General features: G+C 44.0%; 1 protein-coding gene across 11 annotated transcripts; it reads left to right on the top strand.

Moving 5' to 3' along the window:
- The first annotated feature begins 20 nt into the window (after nt 1-20).
- ZNF597 (zinc finger protein 597) lies at nt 21-21,201 on the top strand. 11 transcript variants are annotated; one of them, XM_078074924.1, is made up of 6 exons: nt 21-203; nt 6,974-7,144; nt 7,339-8,240; nt 12,975-13,060; nt 13,914-14,040; nt 15,935-21,201. In XM_078074924.1, the coding sequence occupies exons 4-6, from the start codon at nt 13,028-13,030 to the stop codon at nt 17,044-17,046; spliced, it is 1,272 nt and encodes a 423-aa protein (XP_077931050.1). In that variant the 5' UTR covers nt 21-203; nt 6,974-7,144; nt 7,339-8,240; nt 12,975-13,027; the 3' UTR covers nt 17,047-21,201. The 11 variants fall into 11 exon arrangements, 9 of the variants coding, with proteins under 9 accessions (XP_077931050.1, XP_077931052.1, XP_077931053.1 ...); XM_078074926.1 differs by having other exon boundaries at nt 7,598-8,240; XM_078074927.1 differs by having other exon boundaries at nt 8,132-8,240.

Raw genomic sequence — 21,201 nt, forward strand, 5'->3', positions numbered from 1 at the left:
CCACCGGCCCTCACGTGGGACGCCACCGCCGCCGCCGCCATCTTACGAGCGGGCGGGTCTCGAGTGAGGCCCGGTGGCGGGCGGAGGCGCGGACGAGGCAGGCCGCAGGCCGAGCGCTTCTGCGCTAGCGGACGTGGGCGCTGCCGGACGTAGACGACCCCGGCGCCCCCTCCTGCCGCCCCCCCCCCGGTGGAAGCCGGCCGGTTGGTGCCTTCTGGGCCCGGCTGAGTGCCCCATACGCAGAGCGGAGGGGCTCCCGAGATTGCTCCCCGTCCTCCAGTCTTGCCTGGGCTGACGCTCCCCTCGCTTGGGCTTGGGGCTCGGGCTTTTCCATCCCTGGCGCCCGGCGGCGCGTCGAGCCGGGGAAGCGTGGGCCGCGTCCACGACAGCCAGTCCGTCTCCGCACAAAGGCTGTGGAGGGCTGTTGCCGTGCCAAAGGGTAGGGGTCGGTCGCACTCAAGGTGCAGGAGGGTCTGTATCACAAGATCGGACTCAAGTTCTGTTGGTAGGGAACCCGAGTTAAGCAACATCTGATAGTAACTTTAAAGCAGGAATTTATTCTTTGCCTTCAAATAAAAGTGGTCCACATAGCCAAAGGATGGAATAAGAAGGACCTGCTTACAGCCAAAGGCTAGAATAATCCACCCTAAAAGGATTTCATTCATATCCAAGAGAATAAACGTTATCACAGGTCAAAAGTCTAAATAAAATAACACTATGTTAGAAAAGTTAAAAGCATATTCTTTTTAACATTTTGAAAAGGAAAAAGTAAAGAGGTGAGAAGTTTTTAAAGTAACTGGTATAAATAGATCAAGAGTAATATGGGGCGCCTGGGTGTCTCAGTCTGTTAAGTGTCTGCCTTCATGATCCCAGGATCCTGCCATCCAGCCCCACTTCCCACTTCCCTCACCCTGCTCAGCCAGGAGCCTGCTTCTCCCTCTCCCTCTGCCCCCTCCTCCACCCCTCACCCCTCGCTTGTGTGCTCTCTCTCAAAAAAAAAAAAAAAAAAAAAAAAAAATAGAGGTAACAAGGCAATATAAAACAAGAAGGAATAATCTATTGTTGTCTACATAGTATGATGTGTAGAGGCTGATGGAATCTTGATTTATATAAAGCAACCCATATTTATATTTCCTTTTTGTAACAGTTTCTGTAAGTTCCTGTTTTTTTAAGAAAGCTGAAAATAACACTTGAACAAAATGAAAATTGATATAATACTCTTTACAACTCTGCACTGTTACATGTTTAAGGACCGCAAACATGCTATTGAAAGCAAAGATGCTGTGGTGAACTGTGTTTGGGCCCATTCAGAACATTTTGAGGACTTCACACAATTATATTTAGTGTGTCATTATTAAATTATTTATAAATTAAATTTGTTGCAAAAAAAAAAAAAAGAAGATTTAAGATTGATTAGAAAGATCCATACAGGGGGCGCCTGGGTGGCTCAGTCGTTAAGCGTCTGCCTTCGGCTCAGGTCATGATTCCAGGTCCTGGGATCGAGCCCCGCATCGGGCTCCCTGCTCAGCGGGAGGCCTGCTTCTCCCTCTCCCACTCCCGCCTGCTTGTGTTCCCTCTCTCGCTGTGTCTCTTTCTGTCAAATAAATAAATAAAATCTTTAAAAAAAAAAAAAAAAAAAGATCCATACAGTACAGCAAGATAAATGAGGGCCAAACAGGGTGTGGTGAGGTGGGTGTGTAAAATGCACTTTGAGGTCCTATATACTTTCTAGAGATGGGCTGAAACTTCAGCTCTGATCTTTCCAGAATCCACTTCCAAGAGAACAACTGGTTACAAGATTTAAGGGGTCAATGTGTCAGAGGTGGCTAACTGCTACCTACTGTCTATTGTCCCACAAGTCTTTCTTCTCCTCCTTCTCCAATAACTGCTTTATCACATCTTCTTGTATTAACAGAACCCCACCCCCTACAGCAAGCAAATAGCTGTCAAGGTAGGCTTGTATTTCTCAGCCTCCCTTGCAGCAAGGTGAGGCTGTATGCCACACTTATTACCAATGGACAAGAGTGAAAGGACATAGGCACTTTCTGTGTCATGTCCTTAAAAGCAATTTGTGTAAATGTTACCAATTGATGGAGCTAAGTTGGCAGGTACGTAGGTGTTTGCTGCATTATTCTTTCAAATATTCAGGTTTGAATTTTTAAAAATTTTTTTTTATTTGTGTGAGACAGAGACAGGGGGAGCGGCAGGCAGAGGGAGAAGCAGGCTCCCCACTGAGCAAGGAGCCCAATGGGGGACTTGATCCCAGGACCCTGGTATCATGACTTGAGCTGAAGGCAGACGTTTAACCAACTGAGCCACTCAGGCGTCCCAGGTTTGAATTTTTTTTAAATAAAGAGATGAGGTTTAAAAAAAGGAAGTTGCTTGCTTTCCTCCTCCTCTTTCTCCCCTTTCCCTGTGTTCCTGTCCATGGAAAATGGATGCAGTGATAAACCCCTTCAGTAACACGGGAGAAGTGAAACCCTACCTATCTCCTTGCTACTTGAAGTGTGGTCTGTGGTCCAGCAGCATCAGCATCCCTGGGAGCTTGTTAAAAATATGGAACCTCAGGCCTCAGCCAGATTGAATTAGAATTTGCATTTAACTAAGAACCTATGTTTAACAGGATCCCTAGTCGATTTATAGTTTGAGAAGCCTTAAAACATTGGAAGTTTGAAACATTGAAACATTAAAGTTTGAGAAGCCCTCCCTATGTGATGACAGAGGTATAACATTGTTGTTTCCAGGGTTCTATGCATAGTACTTTAAGATGAACTGTCAAAACTGAGAAGGGCATATACATCCATTCAAACTTTAAAAACACTGTTTTTAAACACAAATGAGAAAATATTCTCCCAAGGGCTTATTATTTGCCAAGTGCTGCGTTAAGCTTCTAACAGGATCTCTTTTATCCTCAGGACAAGGAGGTACCACATCTTACTACATGTTACTACAAGGGTTATTCAAGGTAGTTGTCCTCTGAAAAAAAAACCATTCCACCCCCAAAATGGTCCCTAATTGGTTTAATCAATTAAGATCAGCCCCTTGGGGCGCTGGGTGACTCAGTCGGTTAAGCATCTGCCTTCAGCTCACGTCATGATCCCAGGGTCCTGGGATTGAGTCCCACATCGGGCTCCTTGCTCAGTGGGGAGCCTGCTTCTCCCTCTGCCTGCCGCTCTCCCTGCTTGTGATTGTGTGCTCTCTCTGACAGATAAAAAATAAATAAATCCAAGGCTCTGGTATATAGATAAGAAATAAGGTCAGCCCCTTGTCTCTTGGCTCAGTGATTTGGGTAGTGTGGTCGTCAGTCTCCTCTAGTTCTGTTTCATCAGGAGCTGCCTGTTCTGAGCACTCTGTCTGCTCCTCCTCCCTCTGGCTGCAAGGCCTCTTCTGCTGTACTGTTATTTTTCTCTTGCCTACTCATGGCCATGGGTCAAGCAGGGAGAAACCTAGAGGCACTACTCTCGAGGAGAGCCAGCAATCTCTACTCTTGTAGCGTAGCTGCATTCCAAGCTGCCAAGCAGAGGCAGTACTCCAGGGAGCACTTGAAGGGAAACCCTCAATTCCTGCCTCCTCAGATGCAGAACCCTCTCCCAGCCTTGGAGACAGGGAGGTAACCAGGCTTCTCTGGGCCAGGGCGAGCAGCAAGCCACCATCGACATGGGCTGCCTCTGCCCTTCCCAAGCCCTGGCTTAATTACTCTGCTAATTTTGGAAGTAATATATACTCACGATTCTATGAATCTCCAAGGCCAAGATCTCTCCAGAAATTAAGGCATTTAAATTTTCACCTCTCCCTTCTGGTCCCTGGGGTCTCATCTGGCCCATAGAGGAACAAAGTTGGGTACTACTCTTTTATTCCAAGCATGGGTGATACCACTTATCTAGGGCCCTACTCACTACTCTGTCAACAAATGGACTAGGGTTGGGGAGGAGGATAGCAGGGGCTGGCAATCAAGGTTTCCCCTGCAATACCCACACATTCAGGTTATAAACAGCATTGCAACTAACAACTTTGTAGAGAAACCTGCACACATTTCAGATTATTTTTTTTAGGGAACAATTCCTAGAATGTTGGTTTAAAAATTTTTTTTAAAGATTTATTTATTTTAGAAAGAGAGCTGGGGGACGGGCAGAGGGAGAGAGAGAATCCCACGGAGACTCCCAATGTGGGGCTCAATCCCACGACCCCGAGATCATGACCTGAGCTGAAACCAAGAGTCGGACACTAAACCGACTGAGCCACCCAGGTGCCCCCAAAATTATTTTTAATTGACCACATTTCAATTTGGAAACAAACCTCTGCCCAAAAGTTTTTACTAGTTTATTCTGACACCAAGAGTGAGAAAGCTTCTGTCGCACATATCCTCACCAACATGGGGTATTATTATTTTTTAATTTTTAAAAGATTCTATTTATTTATTCATGAGAGACAGAGAGAGAGAGAGAGGCAGAGGAAGAAGCAGCCTCCCGGCAGAGGAGGGAGCCTGATGTGGGACTCGATCCCAGGACCCCGGGATCATGACCTGAGCTGAAGGCAGACGCCTAACCGACTGAGCCACCCAGGTGCCCAACATGGGGTATTATTATTCCTTACCTCTCTGCATCTGGGTGAAAAGATCTCATAATTTTAATGTGTATTTCTTGGTAAGTTTGATCACTTTTCCCTATTTTTATTAACCATTTATATTTCTTCTATATATGATTTTTACAGATGTGTCCAACATGATATTTTTGTTTGGGCTTAACTGGGGGGTGGGGGATTTTCTAACACAAACTTTTAATTTTCTTTTTAAGTAGGTTCTGATGTGGTTTGAAGTGGTGGGGTTCAGAGCCAACAGCCAAGAAAGATTCTTGAGATGCCTTTGGGGCAAAAAGGTGGTTTTATTAAAGCACAGGGACAGGACCTATAGGCAGAAAGATCTGCACTTGGGTCACGAGGAGTGGCCGATTATATACTTTCAAGTTGAGAGGGGGTTAGGGACAGCAGAAGCCTCCAACGTATTTTGGAAACAAGGTTTCCATGACCCTGAGGAGGCTAGCTATTGTTAGAAAAAGGTCATTTATTACTGTCCAATAAAAACTCAGTCATGAGACCTTTCAGATGTATATCAATGGGCCATATGCTTGGAGGATGATTGCTAACCTATATCTTGGTGGGCAGAGATAAAGGAAGTTTCCAAGGAATTTTTATATGTCAAAGTAGACTTACAGGCTCCTGGGGGGTGGGTGGGGGGAGGCCAGGCTAAGATTGCCTTTTGCCCTTACCAAGGTGTCAACATCGAGGCAGAGGAAGGTCATTCTGCCTTTTTCAAGGCCTTGTCAGTGGGCTGTAAGCAGCAAGGAAATCTAAGTTTCCTCTTTTGCCTTTGTTTCCCCCATCAGGCTCCATACCCAGTGTGGAGCCCAACGTGGAGCTTGAACTCATGACCCTGAGATCAAGACCTGAGCTAAGATAAAGACTCAGATGTCCCTAACAAACTTTTTTTTTAGAAGTATGCTTGCCCATGGCCAATTTTCAGAAACACAACAAAAGGAGATATGGTGAAAAGTAAGTTTTCCTCTTTCTGACTCTGAGTGCCAGAGTTCTCCAGATAACCACTATTGCCAGGATCCTGGTATCCTCTCGTAGATCTTATTTATGTGCATAAGCAATATGATATTTTCACCAATAAAAAGCAAGTGTGAGTGAGGTGAGGGTTGAGCTTAGATACAGGCTTCTGTCCCTTCCTTCTTCCCTCTCTTCAAGAGAGCTGGCCACTATGCCATGGGCTGTGGGTACAAATGGTGACTGAGATGCATTCTCTGCCTTTGAGCAGATGTATGATTACAAGATGGCCTGATAAGGGTTTCCACAGAGGCACTTACACAGGACAATGGGAATTTTAGAACGGACTATGAGTGAACACGTATTTGCTAAGTGTCTGCCATATGGCTTCCTGAGGGACCTTGTATACTTCCCAACAACTCTGAGAAGTAGGTATGGTTGTCCCCATTTTACAGACCATGATGCCTACACCTTCCTGACTCACCCAGGAGGACAGCTGGGTTTCAAAAGGCAGGCTTTCTAGGAAGACCCTGAAAACATTTTTCCAGGGTCCCAGAAACAGACCATGAACAAGCCACTTCATACAAGCGCTGTAAATGGTTGACCAGCATCTGCCTGGCCTGAGAGGGCTCTGGACCACTCTGGGAGCACTCCCAGGAGAGGAAAAGGCTCTATGAGACTGGCTTGAGGTGGGGGAGATTATTCTGATTCGTGGTCCTGAAGGGTTTATTAACATTTGCATGGATCAAAGCCACTACAACCAAGAACCAAATATTTTGCTTCCAAAGAAATTCCCTTTTGGTGTAAAATGCTACAAGTGTATATATTGGGTCACCAAGGAAGATCCTGCTTGCTGCAATAAAACCAAGACAGAGGGAGCACAGGATAACCACGTGGCCACTTAGCCTGGTCTAGGAGTGTCAGGCCAGCATATTGGGAGGGTATGGGTCTCCAGTTATATTGTCAGTACACCCTGAGACTGGGCTTACTGCTCAGACTCACAAAAGCTGAGGCTTAAGCCAAATTCTGGCTTACCTGTTTATGGTTAAGGGTCACTGGAATACTTCTAGTCCTGCTCCAGATGCCTCTTTCTCTATTAGGGTTCCTAGGAAGCTAGATCACTGATCAGGAAGTTCTTGGTGAGCAGGGGGTATGAAGAAGGGAACAGAGTCTTAAGGGAGATCTTTTACTCAAGCCCTGGTCCAACACAGCAGACCCTTCTACGGTGTCATGAATGCTTGTCCCATTCATTCAACATTCCTTTGCCTGAGCAGCACTAGGAGGGTGCCAGACTCTTGCTGACTCTTCTTCCTCTTAGTTCCACTCAGACTAGGCCCCTCTGGTAAACACATTCCTTTTCAGACCCACAGATCACAACTTGATGAGCTTTCCAGGCTTTGCTTAAAGTTACTTCTTTTTTTTTTTAAAGATTTTATTTCACAGAGAGAGAGACACAGCGAGAGAGGGAACACAAGCCGGGGAAGAGGAAGAGGAGAAGCAGGCTTCCCATCAAGCAGGGAGCCCGATGCGGGGCTCGATCCCAGGACCCTGGGACCATGACCTGAGCTGAAGGCAGACGCTTAACGACTGAGCCACCCAGGTGCCCTGTTAACTTGTTATTTCTGAAGAAATTGATTTCATCTCAATTTTCTCAGCTTAATTCTCAGCATTCAGCCTTATTCCCCTTCTTTCAAGTTCTTGGGAAACATGTCATTGCAGGAAGCTCTATGTGGACTATGTTGATGTGTCTGATCGCTAATTTTATTTAAAAACCTTTTTTTTTTTTTTAAGTAGGCTGCACGCCCAGCATGGAGCCCAGTGTGGGTTTAAACTCACAACCCTGAGATCAAGACCTGAGCCGAGGTCAAGAGTGGGATGTCCAACCAACTGAGCCACCCAGACACCCCTAAAAATCTTTTCAATGATAAAGCTCATACTTTTGAGCACTTCTTGTATGCTAGAGTGTTGTGTCACATAGTATCTCATTTAATCATCCTAACAACGACATGAGGTAGGACCTGAGGTATTTACACTCATTGTTCCTCTTTTGCAGTTATGGAAACTGAGGCTTCGAGAGGACAAATAATGAATCCAAGATGTTAGAGCTGTTAAGAGCAATTTCAAGCCACACAGTCCAACTCCAGACTAGTTTTGGAAGAAATACCTACTCACTGTAATAAGAAAAATATAGAAGAGCATAAAGAAGAAAAACATTACCATTTCCTCACCAACCCAAGATGATCACTTAACATTCGCCCCTCTTCAGTACATTTTTAATAATGATAGTATTTTGCATACAGTTTTGTATCCCTTAAAAATTTTTAATGTTAGCATTTCCCCATATTATTTAAAAACTCCTTATAGGGCGCCTGGGTGGCTCATCCGGTTAAGTGTCTGCATTGGGCTCAGGTCATGATCCCAGGGTCCTGGGATTGAGCCCCATGTTGTCTGGCTCACTGTTCAACGGGGAGCCTGCTTCTCCCTCTCCCACCTGCCCCCTGCTTGTGCGTGCTCTCTCTCTCAAATAAATAAATTTTTAAAAATCTTTTAAAAATATTGACTAATAAAATGGGTTTCATTCAAGTAGGTTTCCTCTGACTGTGAGCGCATCATCCACAGCAGGACACAGCAGGCTTTGACTCACTCTCTGCAACTCTTCTCCCAACTCCAGCTGGCTCTGTGCCTCGCTCCTCCAGGTACGGCCTTTCCGTCTGCTGCAGGGGAGAAAGAGGCCAGGCCATCGTGTCCCTCCTGGCCACGCCATGCTGCTTCTTTTCACTCCTGGGCCAAGTGTCTCAGACAGTTAAACCCCTGATCTCAGAAAGCTCAATCTGAAGGATCCTTTGGGGGGAAATTAATTGTCTAAGCATGTTGTCTTCTCGTCTACTCTCCAACCCATCGTTCCTTCTCCATCCTCACTGTGCCCAACCTGTACGCTCTGTAGATCTGATCCTCCTCCAGAAATCTCTGCTTACCGTTTCTATTTGCAAGAATCAGTCAGTATCAGTAGGTCCAGAATCTTCCTTTGCAAGCATTTCTAGCCTCAGTGACTGAGAAAATTCTGTTAGAGTCAACACCGAGCAAAACCACTTTCTGGTCACAGGATTAATGTATTGGAGGCACAACTTAGAGCCCTTAGCCCCCTCCCTCCTTCCTTCCTCCTTCTTTTTCTTTCCTCCTTCCTCCCTTCCTCTCTCTCTTTTTTGAGTCTCTTTCTGATGAAGGAATTCTGCCCAGCTAGAGGTAATCCTAGCTTCAAAGTCATGAGAGCCTCTTGCTGTGACAGTAAGTCCTGCAGGCATGACCAGTAACCATCATTCCCTTCATTAGAGATTGGATACTAGTGAGCCGGGGTTCCTAACTGCCCAGTCAGACATTCTGGATTCCTGCGAGAAAAGCCTCTTGCTGAAGTTGGGAGAAAAAGCTAATCTTGCTTATCTGTACTCTTCTGGTACATCCTGATATGGCCCTGCCAATTTCTCATTGGTATTTACATCTCACGAAGGATACAAAGGCTGTAGGAACCACAGACATACTTATTTTTAAGTAACAGACCCTGAAAAACAGTACTGTCTGGGAATGTTAAAAACGCCAAACTTAGCAATTTGTTCTGGAAATTATGTTTAAAATTACCAGGGAAAATATCTATACTTAAAAGAGAACATTGGTAATCTCTGAATGATAAGAATGTAGTGCTTTTATTTTCTGGTTTTTTCTTATCTGTATTTTCTAACTTTCTAAAACGCATATATACTGCTTTTCTAATAATAAAAAATTATTTTTTAAAAAGATTTCATTTATTTATTTGAGACTGAGAGATAGTGAGAGAGCATGAGGGGGGCAATGGGCAGAGAAAGAGGGAGAAGTAGACCTCCTGCCAAGCAGGGAGCCCCAACTTGGGGCTTGATCCCAGGACCCTGGGATCATGACCTGAGCTGAATGCTTAATTGACTGAGCCACCCAGATGCTCCTATAAAAAGTTATTTTTAATTTTTAAAAAGATAATGTGATCTTCAGAGACAGCAGATCTTTGGCTACAGAAAGAATTTTAATACATACAGATTATTATTGATATGTTAAAGGCTGAAATGAAGAAGCTTGTCAGAAGGTTGTGGCAAAAGGATTTTTGAGTTTGTTTTTTTTTTTTTAGAGAGTGTGTGAGTGGGGGGGGCAGGGAGGAGAGGGGCAGAGGGAGAGAATCTTAACCAGTCTCTGTGCACCCCAGGATTTGTGAGTTTTGAATATTAAAATCTGTTACTTGAGGGGCACCTGGGTGGCTTACTCAGTTAAGTGTTGGACTCTTGGTTTTGGAGACTGAGCCCCATATCTGGCTCTGCACTCAGTGTGGAGTCTGCTTGTCCCTCTCCCTCAGCTCCTCTCCCCACTCTCTCTCTTTCTCTCTCTCTCATAAATAAAATCTTAAAAAAAAAAATCTGTTACTTGAACATATAATGGATATATAGTCAAGCATCTCTGATTTTTAAAAAACAAAGTTAGGCATATAATTCAGTCTTATTCTTTCAGTCTTGGTCTTAGACTTTGTATCTCATCTCTTTACTTTAAGCAAGATCAATCTTTCAAGCTCCCTTCTTGATCTACTCTGCTCAGTTTTGGTAGTTAGAGGGTCTCGGGAAGATTTAGTTTCCTCTCCCATTTCAGAGATAACTCTTTCTCTCTGGTTATCCATTGAGTTAATACCACAAGCTTCACTTCTGGTCATTGGAAACTGTGTTTATTTCTTTGTTATGAGACCAAAGTTCAAAGGAAAAGGCCACAAGAGCCTCTTGTTCTTGGTGAAGGGGCCAAAAATCAAAATCAGGAGAATCTGAGCCCTAAACGAGATATCCTTGACATAAGAATAGCATTAAATACAAGCACAAAGGAAGGGGGGGAGGAATATGACTACTTAAGCACTACCATGATTCGATAATGAACGTGCTTTCAGTTTAGACCTCCACGTACCAGGCTGTTAGCTCTTCTTCAACATTTTTTTTTTTTTTAAAGATTTTATTTATTTATTTGACAGAGAGATAGAGCCAGAGAGCACAAGTGGAGAGAATGGCAGAGGGAGAGGGAGAAGCAGGCTCCCCACTGGAGCAGGGAGCCCGATGCGGGGCTCGATCCCAGGACCCTGGGATCATGACCCGAGCCGAAGGCAGACGCTTAACCATCTGAGCCACCCAGGCGCCCCTCTTCTTCAACATTTATGCTTTGGATTGGTCTAGCCTGTGGGGAAATTTTTCCTTATCATTCTTCCACCTGTCCTTTCACCACCTTTCTCCTCCCCCTTGCGCCCACCCCTAGATATTTCTTTTGTGACCCATTGTCAGAAGGCCTAGATCTTTGTTGTTAACAGATGTCACTTGTGGCAGATGCTCTTAGTTACCTATTTGATATCTGTTCTACTCCCTTCTTTTTCTTTTCTAACAGAGCCCTGATTTTGTGCAGGTAGTTGGCCAGGGGAGGCTGGGTCCTTCTCCCAGTGCAAGGGGGTGAACCATGGTTGGTCAAAACCAATTATGGTAGGTATAGTCTCTTTACCCTTGATAATGATTGGTTTAGGATGGGTATCTGGCACAATGCACGTCTGCATGTATTATGTGGATTCCATTGTCACTTTCACCAACATGCTAAGGATGGCAGAGGAGAAAAATGGAAGCATTAAGACCTTGATGGTGTCACTGAGCCACTGAATTAACCAATCTGTATCTGCCCTACTTTTGAACATAGTTTTGTTGGGTTTTCTGTTACTTGCAACTGAAACTGTCCTGTCTGACATTCCACTGGTTTCCACTACTTATTTTGTCAATTCTGATAATACTGTTTCAATAACCATACAACAATTTCTTGAGTAACCTTTTAGATATAGGCACATGTCTGGCACTAGAATAAGAAAATAATTATTGAGACTTACCCAGTATTTTCTATTAAGGTACGTATCATCCTTGCTTTTTCACCTTTGTAAATTGACACCTTTATAAACTGACAACTTATTTGAAACTACCCTCTGAGGAGAAGCATTTGGAACTCTTTGCAGCTGAGGAAAGCAAAGTTGTATATTGGCCAAGATGACCCAAGCCATCAGTGGCAAAGCTTGAGAACGAGCTCAATTTTAAATTCCAAATCCCTACACCACCGCACCCAGTGTCAGTGAAGTGTAAAATATGTGGCAATGGGACAGGTCGAATGTGAGGTATCAGGAGGCTTACGGCGTCTCGCAAAGCAAGCCAATGGCTTTACTCCCGCTTGAGATTCCGCTGTGTCTCTGAGCCCGATTTGGCTCAGCTCGGCTGCAGTCGCGGGGCACAACGCCCCTAGAATGCACTGGGTCATGGACTTGCAACCTGGTCGAAGCCAATCTGAATTCTATCCACGCAGAAGACACCCCTTTTCACTCCACGGCCCCACAGTCCGCCCAAAACACAGCGGACTTTACTGCTCAGGCCAAGACTAGGACTTGCACTCCTGGCCACTCACCTCACCCTGGCCGGACCCACGTTTTGGGCCCACGGGGCACTGCCGCCCAAACCCACATTTCGGTGCCAATAGTCCTTCGGGTTCGGAATCTCCCTCTCTTCTTACTTTCCTTCTTCCCTGAAACATTACGTCGCTCCGGGGTCACCCTACCTCTCCACACACTACCTATTCACTTACCTGCCTGCAGGTAAGCGGGCAGGAGCTCACCCTGGAGACCCAGGCAGCGGAACCGGAAATACTTACTTCGAGACAGAAGGAAAACTACGTCTCCCAGCATGCCCAGCGAGCTGTCCGTCCTCTGTTAGCGTACTCGATTGGTCAACATACGAGAAGGACTGCCCCCTTTGGAGTACGGCTGGCCAATCACAGGGCAGAGCTTCATGACAGCATGGGGGCGGGCCGTTTCCGGCGGCTTTCCCGGCAGCTCCTGCGTAGAGGAGTGTGGGAGCTTCGCAGTGGCTGTGGCTCTCGGTCTAGAGTGCCATTTGGGCGTCGCCCTCTGCTCTTTCTGCCCTGGTAGCGGGAGACTTTCTAACATCACTAGTCTCGGAGCGGTAGGTGGGACCTGGCCCGCCGAGGAGTCGGCCCCTCCGAGGCTGCGCTGCGGAGAGGAGCCTTCAGTTCAGGTTTTATTTATTTATTTATTTATTTATTTTTTAAATATTTTATTTATTTATTTGACAGAGAGAGACAGCTAGAGAGGGAACACAAGCAGGGGGAGTGGAAGAGGGAGAAGCAGGCTTCCGCCTGAGCAGGGAGCCCCCATGCAGGGCTCGAACCCAGGACCCTGGGATCATGACCTGAGCGGAAGGCAGACGCCTAACGACTGAGCCACCCAGGCGCCCCCGGCTCAGGTTTTAAAGGGGCTGGGAAAGCGAGTAAGCCTTGGGAGTCCGTGGAGGGGCTTTGCAGCCAAATTGGCCCTTCTTGAGGGTGATTCTCTCCCCTCCTAGATCTGTCTCGAAGTCAGTCTGGCCACTTGAGGAAGGCACTCCCACCCCCTGAGATGGCGTCCACGCTTCCAACAGCCGGGGCCCAGGTAAGATAAGGTCCCTTCTCGGGGTCCCAGTTCCTGTCGCTACTTTCCGGCCTCTGCCTGCCTTCCTTTGGAAGAGGGTTAGGAATGCCCGTCTCGGTGGGAGGGCTCCCGATCCCCAAATAGCCCTTTGATCAAGCTGTCTTCCCGGGACCAGGCACTTCGGAGAAACGGCGTATCACATTCTTCCTTTCAGAACCACCAGCTGGGAGCAGGGCCCATTGGAGAAGGCTATCAGAGTACCTCAAAGTGGTTTTCTGGAATGCTGCTCAAACTTGCAGATTTCTAGGCACATCCCACACCTTTTGAATAAACACAGAAACAAAAACCCCAGGTGATTCTTAATCACGTCGAGGTTCTGTTGGTTTATAAGACTGGTAAACTAAGGGAAGGAGGACTAGGCCTGGCTATGATTCTAAAGAGAGCTTAGCAGTTGAGTGTCATGTGCAAGGAGGAGAGAGACTATCAAGCAGAAGGATGTTGGGAGAACACTGGAACCACTGTCCCTTTTCATGATTCTTCCTGGGCTGCTCAGTTTTCTTTCCCTTAGAGCAACTGTATGTAATGATTTCCCTCCCTGAGAGTTCCCTCATCTTTTCTAGAAGTCTCTTCTAGAACTTCTTACAGTTTACTGTCTTGGCCCTTATACCACTGTCTCAGAAATTATGTCCTTCCCAGTTTCCACCACCACCCTTAGAACCCATTTATACACCATCCCCAGCACTCAGGAACCTTTTACACCAAGCCCCTTCCTCCCTTGGTTCTGATGTTTCTAGCTCTTCTCAGTCTTCCTGAACTGAGTGAGGGGGTGGCCTTGGGGCTTCTTGTCCTGAGATGGGCTCTCATGTTGTTTCAGGGGCCATTGCTGTTTGAGGATCTGGCTGTGTATTTTTCTCAAGAGGAGTATGTGAGTCTGCACCCTGCCCAGAGGTCCCTCAGCAGAGACACTACACAGGAGTGTTTCGAGGATATGGCCTTGATGGGTAAGGCAGTTGTTTTTCCTGCATTTTGGAACTTTAGTCAGTTCTAGGGACAGGATTGTTGATATGGGGGCGTGGGACCTTTTTCTGGGTGATCTATGTGGATATGACAAGAACTTGCACGACAGTGCAGTAGTCAAAGGATGAGGTGATTTCTTAAGGACAAAAAATAAGCCTATCTAGTACAGTGACTGTGGTTTTGCATGAGACATGGCAGTATCCAGTAATCTTCCCAAATATTTGTTAAAGTCAATTCAGTTTTACTTGCAAAACCTCATGAGTATAGGTTACTGTCATCTACTAAAGATTCGAAATTGATTTACTCTTAAGGGGGTGCTCTGCCATTTTCACATAAGGGGAACTATATGCAGAAATGTTCCCATGCCTGAGCAGAGTTTGTCTCTGACTAGGGTTGACTCTTGGAACTATATTGTAACTCAGGTTTCATATTTTCCACCTCTCTCCTCATCATGTTCATGGTTCCCTCTACCTTGTTGAACATAAGAAGTATAGTTATAGCTGTTCTAACATTGTTGCTACTAGTTTCATCATCTGTGTCATTTCTGGGTCTCTTTCTGTTAATTGATTTTGCTCCTAGTTATGGGTCATATTTTTCTTCTTTACATGTCTGATAATTTTTGATTGGATGTGGGACATTGTGAGTTTTATGTTGTTGGATGTTCATTTTGTTGTATTTTTAAAAATATTTTTGGACTTTGCATTTAAGTTACTTGGGATCAGTATGATCCTTTCAGGGCTTGCTTTTTGTTTCGTTAGGGTGTATTCAGAGCAGCCTTTGGTCTAGGGCCCATTTGACCTGCTAAAGCAATGTCTTTCTGAGGATACTGCCTGATACCTTGTGTGTTCCATCTTGACTGTCAGGAACATGAACTATTGAACTATGTATGATGTGAACTCTGAAGATTGTTCTCTGTGTTCCTTTTTGATGATTCTTTTCCCAGTCTGGGGTAGTTTCTTCATGTGCACTTACAGATTAATGTTCAGCCCAAGTCTTAACGGGGCCCTACCTAGATGTCCAGAGCTCTGCCTGGGCACCTGCCTTGTCCCCAGTATTTTGTTGTCAAATTCTAGCCATCTTGGCATCCCTGAATTTGGTCTCTTCAAAACAGCAAAACCACTGGGTATCATTTGGATTCCCACACTGCACTGCAGCCCAGAAATCCTTTCTAGGCAGTGTGCTAGGGCAATCATAGGGCTGTTTCTCTGGAAGGAAAGACTCCTTTTATATTGATATGTTGGCTTTACAAATTAAGAATATTTGGACAAATATTAAAAAAGAATGTTTTTTGGCAGCCCAAGTTTTATCAGCCATCCCAGCAGTGAGACCAGTTATCATTTGGCTGCTGTATGCAGGGCAGCTCTACCTTGATCTTTCCTCCAGGAGAGGTAAAGAAATTTTGAAGAACTCTCCTGGTGACAATAAAACTATTTCTAATAACCAGATTGTTTCTCTGCTAGGTAGAAAAATACTCACTTGCTCTCTTTCTTTCTCTCTTAAATATGAATCCCAATCTCTGTTCCAGTTGTGGTTGTTCAGCGGTCACTTGAGATTCCTTAAATGATGAAAAGTTCTTGAGACTCAGGAGACTAACTGGAAACCTTCTGTAGACAGCATCTACCAAGATTGCCCTTAGTTCCTATCCTACTGGACCCTAACATAGTTACATGTCTTTTCCGCTTCCTCCTCACAGGATCACTAACTAGATCCTCTGGGAAGTCAGTAGAGCCTGCTGGCCTGATTTTGTATAGTATGAGTGTCTGGGTTCTAGGATAAGCCATCTACAGATTCTTGGTCCCTGTGTAACTAGCTTGTTCTTTCCCCAGTACCACTTAAGGGTGTTATCTATGCTTTGCTTTGTTTTGTTTTTATCAACAGGAGGGGAAGGCAAGACTGAGATTTCTCAACAGTTAAATCTAGAGTCTGTGGGATTTGAAGAACTTGCCCCAGAAAACTCCTCCATCACTGTGCCCCTTATCTATTACCCAGAAAAATCTGAGACTGGAGTTGGAGACCCAGAAAGGAAAGTATCAGGTGGAGCTCCTGCTTGCAAGAAAAGGTTCATAAGCCTATTAATTACCATTGAAAACCAAACCCCATTACAAGAACTGTCTCAGTGTTTAGGAACCAGAGCACTTTCTGAAATTCTTGAATTTCCTGGGGAAGAAGCCAAAAATTTGTACAAGTGTCCTGAATGTGACGAAAGCTTCAGTGATAACTCATACCTTGTTTTGCATCAGAAAACTCATTCACGGGAGAAAAAGTATAAATGTGGTGACTGTGGGAAGATTTTCAATCATAGAGCCAACCTGAGGACACACAGGAGGATCCATACTGGCGAGAAGCCTTACAAGTGTGCTGAGTGCGGCAGCAGCTTCCGCCAGCACTCACATCTGTCTCGGCACATGAATATCCACATAAAGGAGAAACCCCACACATGTGGCATATGTGGGAGAGGTTTTATGTGGCTCCCAGGATTGTCACAGCATCAGAAAACCCACGCTGCCAAAAAAGCCTATGAATGTACTGACTGCGGTAAATATTTTGGTCAGAAAACAAATCTTGCTTTGCATGAGAAAACGCACATGTCAGCCACCCAGTACCAGTGCACACAGTGTGTGAAGTGCTTCGGGCAGTCCTCACACCTCGTCCTCCCCGAGCAGGGCCATGCAGATGACTCTGAACACTGCAGTGACTGTGGGGAAAATATGCTTTTGTTCTCAAAATTTAAACCTTTAAAATGTCCTGAGTGTGCGAAGACCTTCCTTCGTGTCTCTGAGCTTATTTCCCATCAGAGCATTCATAGAGGGGAAAAGCCCCATAAATGCAAAACATGTGCAAAAAGTTTTATTTTGGACTCAGAGCTTGCATGCCACCAGAAGAACCACACAGGAGAGGAACCTTTTAAATGTACCATGTGTGGGAAAAGTTTCAGGTTGAATATGCATCTCATTGTTCATCAGCAAACCCATATGAAAACCACCATGTAAATATAGCAAGTTTTCATTAATGCTGTGCTTCTCAGTATCTATACTGCAAACTGGGGACCAGTTACCCTTTATGTACCAGGCACTTTACATGCATCCCATGTCACATGTCACTTAGTCTCCATCACAACCTTGCTTTAGGCACTATGATTTCTGTTTTATAACTGAGGAAGGATAATGTCACAGCTAGTGAATGAAGCCAGGATTCTAACTCAGTAACTCAGTCACTGTTCACATTCCATTTGTATGAGCCAGAGAATGATACGGAACTTTTTTTTAAATTCAGTTTTCATTAAAATGAAAGTTTGGCTAGAAGTTCTTTTAATTTTGTTACATGGTTTCTAAGTAAGTTTTAGAAGAAGGAGAATTTCCTTTTTCTTTCTTTCTTTCTTTCTTTTTTTTTTTCTTTTTGGCCAGTTCTGCAGATCTAGTATCTAGGAAAGTAATCTGTCTATCTGTCTTACACTTTTTTGGGTTATAACTAAATGTAACATTTGTAAGAGATGGTATTTCACATGTGAATTTCTGATGTGGTTTAGGAGCTTTTATGCCTGTGTGAAAAGTTCCCAAATAGGTGGGCAAGTTGGTGTCATAATGGCTATTAGTATCTTTGGAGTTCCATTCTCATATTTCTGATGCCACTGGCCTTTGTGACTCTTTTGCAAGGAATTTTGGCAATCTGACTGTAGCCTTTTCTGGCACCCGGCTTGATGTAGGGAAAGATACTTGCTCCTCTCTGGAAGGAGTTACCTCTAAGTCTCTACCAAAGTACATTACCTGCCTTTCTATGAATAACAGTAACTCTTGTTTAGTGAACATGCTAGATGTTTTAGAGGTATTATCTAATTTAATCTTTAGGATAAATCTGACAGGGAAAGGGCTATCCTTGTTTCATAAACGAGGAAACTGAAGCCCACAGAGGTAAAGTCAGTATCTTGCCTAAGACAAAAATAGTAATGTACTGAAGCTGGCATTAACCTTGGGTGTCTCTGATGCTGAAGGTTGTGCATTCTTCAACCCTGTTATGTGTTGGCATTTGTGTTAGGACCACAAGCAGCCAGGAAGGCTGAGACGGGTGGGTGAGGATGATCATCATGGAGGCTTCCCTGTGCACATGCATCCTAGAACCCTTTCATTGCCTTTATGCTTTATCCCAAGTCTGATTTAATGTGTATGGTAATAAAGCAACAGAAAGATTCCCCAGGACTTCCAGTTCAAACTCCTATCCCTATGATCAGATCAGAGATTGCAAACTCTACAGAGTACAGTCTTTATGGTTTTAGTTGGATTTTGGTTAAAAAAAAATTTCCTCCTGATCGCCAAAGAAAAATACATACAGAAAACTATTAGAGGGGCGCCTGGGTGGCTCAGTTGGTTAAGCGACTGCCTTCAGCTCAGGTCATGATCCCAGGGTCCTGGGATCGAGCCCCGCATCGGGCTCCCTGCTCAGGCGGAAGCCTGCTTCTTCCTCTCCCACTCCGCCTGCTTGTGTTCCCTCTCACGCTGTCTCTCTCTCTCTCTCTCCCTGTCAATTAAATAAATAAATAAAATCTTTAAAAAAACAAAACAAAACTATTAGAGTTTAACCAAACTACTTGACAATATATAGATCTTTAGATACTGCTGTTACATATAAATACAGGAGCAAAATGTTGTTGAATGGAATGGTTACTAATGTTTAAGAACCAGGGAATCTTGTAAATTACACAATTTCTCTTTAAAGCAAAATTGTGTACCTGTCAGCAAGACCGGTTTTTAATGGACTTTTGATCAGGATGTGAGGATGGTCTTAATTTTACAGAAATAGTATAGAAGTACAGCATTGATTAAAGTGGGGTTATCACTGGGAAACCTCGTGAGCAATGATAAGCCTCTTTAGAAGAGTAGTACCTGGAAGATGTGGTCTTTCTACAGAACAGCCAATTGGGAACTGAATATACAAAAAGATGCTGGCTACTGCTGTAAGCTTTTAACATTGTTTAGAGGCAAGAAAATACTCCTGGTGAGTAAGGGAAATGGAGACTCCAACCCAGCTCCCACTCCTATCCCCCTTTTTGTTCTTGTTTCTTGTTTGCAGATCCACAGTTGAGACCCTGTGCTCTGAATGTCAAAGGTCATACTAGACTCTCTGTTTCTGATGTCTCCACTCAATATGAGACACCAGTCTGCTAGGGCTTTAGGGTCTTAAATTAAAAAGTGAGGTCATCTGTAGGTGGTTCTTCAGCAAATCTCTGGGGAGCTTAGACTTGTGTAGAAAAATGGTCTCTAGTTAGATTTCTTATCAGCCAACTTTGGGATATAATAATCTTGCTAAATACCAGAAAGCACTATCCAACAGCTCTCCTGCTTCTGCCTTCGGTGGCTGAACAGAGTTGCAGGGCAGGGAATGAAATTGGGAAAGAGGCCCCTACTTGCACAGTTGCTGCAGAAAGTAGGAAAGGCTATCTTAGAAAGTATGTGGACAAAATGCGGCTGACATAAAAGATGGAAGCTGCCATGCTTTCCTTTGCTCCTATGACAGTATGGGGGAAGGTGAGAATTTATGCCATATATGCTGTTCTGCACCTCAGTATGGGAAGTCACCTTCCCAGATGAGGCTTCCTTCACAATTAAATTCAGGTTTTACATTTTTCTTTATTTTCCAGATTTTGTAAGATTATGCCAAACCTCCATAAGAGAAAAATAGCACTTTTATAAAAATATTAACATACACACAAGTGTAAGATGCCTTTTTGGTGTAATAATCATTGTTAATGACTGGTATGCAGAAAAAAATTGAAACAACTTTGAGTGTCAGTTACTGTGAAAGAGGCATATTTTTAGTTGTTGCCTTATTGTGCACTTGCACCTAAGTACATTTGCTGGATGTAATTCAAGCTGCTCTGAGCCCAAAAAGTCGGAGAAAGGAGTCAGTCCACTAATGAGATCCATGCTATTTTTATGATGATGGCTTTTTCACCTTTCTGTTTACAGCGTCGACTGATGGAACTAGATTTCACAGTATGTCATTAACTGAGAGAGATTAGCCAGCTATGTTAGTATTAACAAATACTGGATAAAAGTTAATATAGGGATGAGAAACGCAGGAGTTTATTGTTAGGAACGGTTGGTTCACTACCTTTTGCAGCATGGATGTTGACATACTATGCAGGGTGAGAGCTTTGTACTGAAGAAACTGACTTTTGAACAAATGTGGTTTCTGTTGTTGATGCATAGATGAAAATATGTATCAAACAAGTCCTTAATGTGACTGCCCGAATATCAGGATGTATTAACAGCCATCATTGATACAAACAGCATTATTTCAGTAGATTTCAGATGTCAACAGTTTATATTTTATAACTAAAGAAAGGGTGGGATTTAGTTGTTAATCTGGAAGGAGTTGTACTCAATATAGTTTTGTTTAGAGCCTTGTTGCAGTAATTAATAGGCTATTCACATCTCCCCATTTAACACAGAAAAGGACTAACCCAGTATACAGGGAGTGAAAACAAGTGACATTTCACAGTAAATGGTGTTTTGAGTCTTTGACTTCTGAGATTCCATATAATTAAGTGGCATTGTTCTGATGACTGCAGCGCCTTACACAATCTGATACTGCAGAGTTTGCTCAAAGTAATCTGCCAATTTACTGAGTATGTGTACAAGGCAGATTATAGTTTATCTAATTAGTCTATTTTGAATGGTTCATTGAACTCGTTATCTTCATAGGATTTCAGTAGTAAAGTGTTTTTGCTTTGACCATCTGTTAAAAAAATAACTGATCTTCATTTGAAGTATGTATATTCATCTGCTTTAGTTGTAGATTGAGAGAGCTATTGATCTAATGTCAGGATGATCATTACCCATCTTTTCATGCCCATCTGACTACAGGTTTTTTGTCTTTTATTTTTAGACATCCCTCCTTACGTTAACACCCTGGGGAGGCTGGGGATATAACATAAATGTATATATAACCCCGAGAATATGCTGCAATCTCCAGTTCATTTGGATACCTCAGAAGTAGGTTTGTTATGTACACTTGTACTGTCTAATGTTTTGATTTTACCGATTTCGGTGTGTTCTCATCAGTCTTACTTCTAGAATGCACGCTCTCACTAGGCTGTGATTAAGTCTGTCCCATGTGCGGTATGGCATCAAATAAATGCTGTTCTCTGA

Source organism: Halichoerus grypus, chromosome 6 (assembly GCF_964656455.1).
Source record: "Halichoerus grypus chromosome 6, mHalGry1.hap1.1, whole genome shotgun sequence".
In the NCBI taxonomy this organism is placed as follows: domain Eukaryota; kingdom Metazoa; phylum Chordata; class Mammalia; order Carnivora; family Phocidae; genus Halichoerus; species Halichoerus grypus.

Bases quoted from the DNA above. Each gene is read 5' to 3' on its own strand.
- ZNF597 (XM_078074924.1), top strand. From the start codon at position 13,028: ATGGCGTCCACGCTTCCAACAGCCGGGGCCCAG. The intron at 13,061-13,913 runs GTAAGATAAGGT...ATGTTGTTTCAG, and splicing joins TTCCAACAGCCGGGGCCCAG to GGGCCATTGCTGTTTGAGGA. The intron at 14,041-15,934 runs GTAAGGCAGTTG...TTTTATCAACAG, and splicing joins CGAGGATATGGCCTTGATGG to GAGGGGAAGGCAAGACTGAG.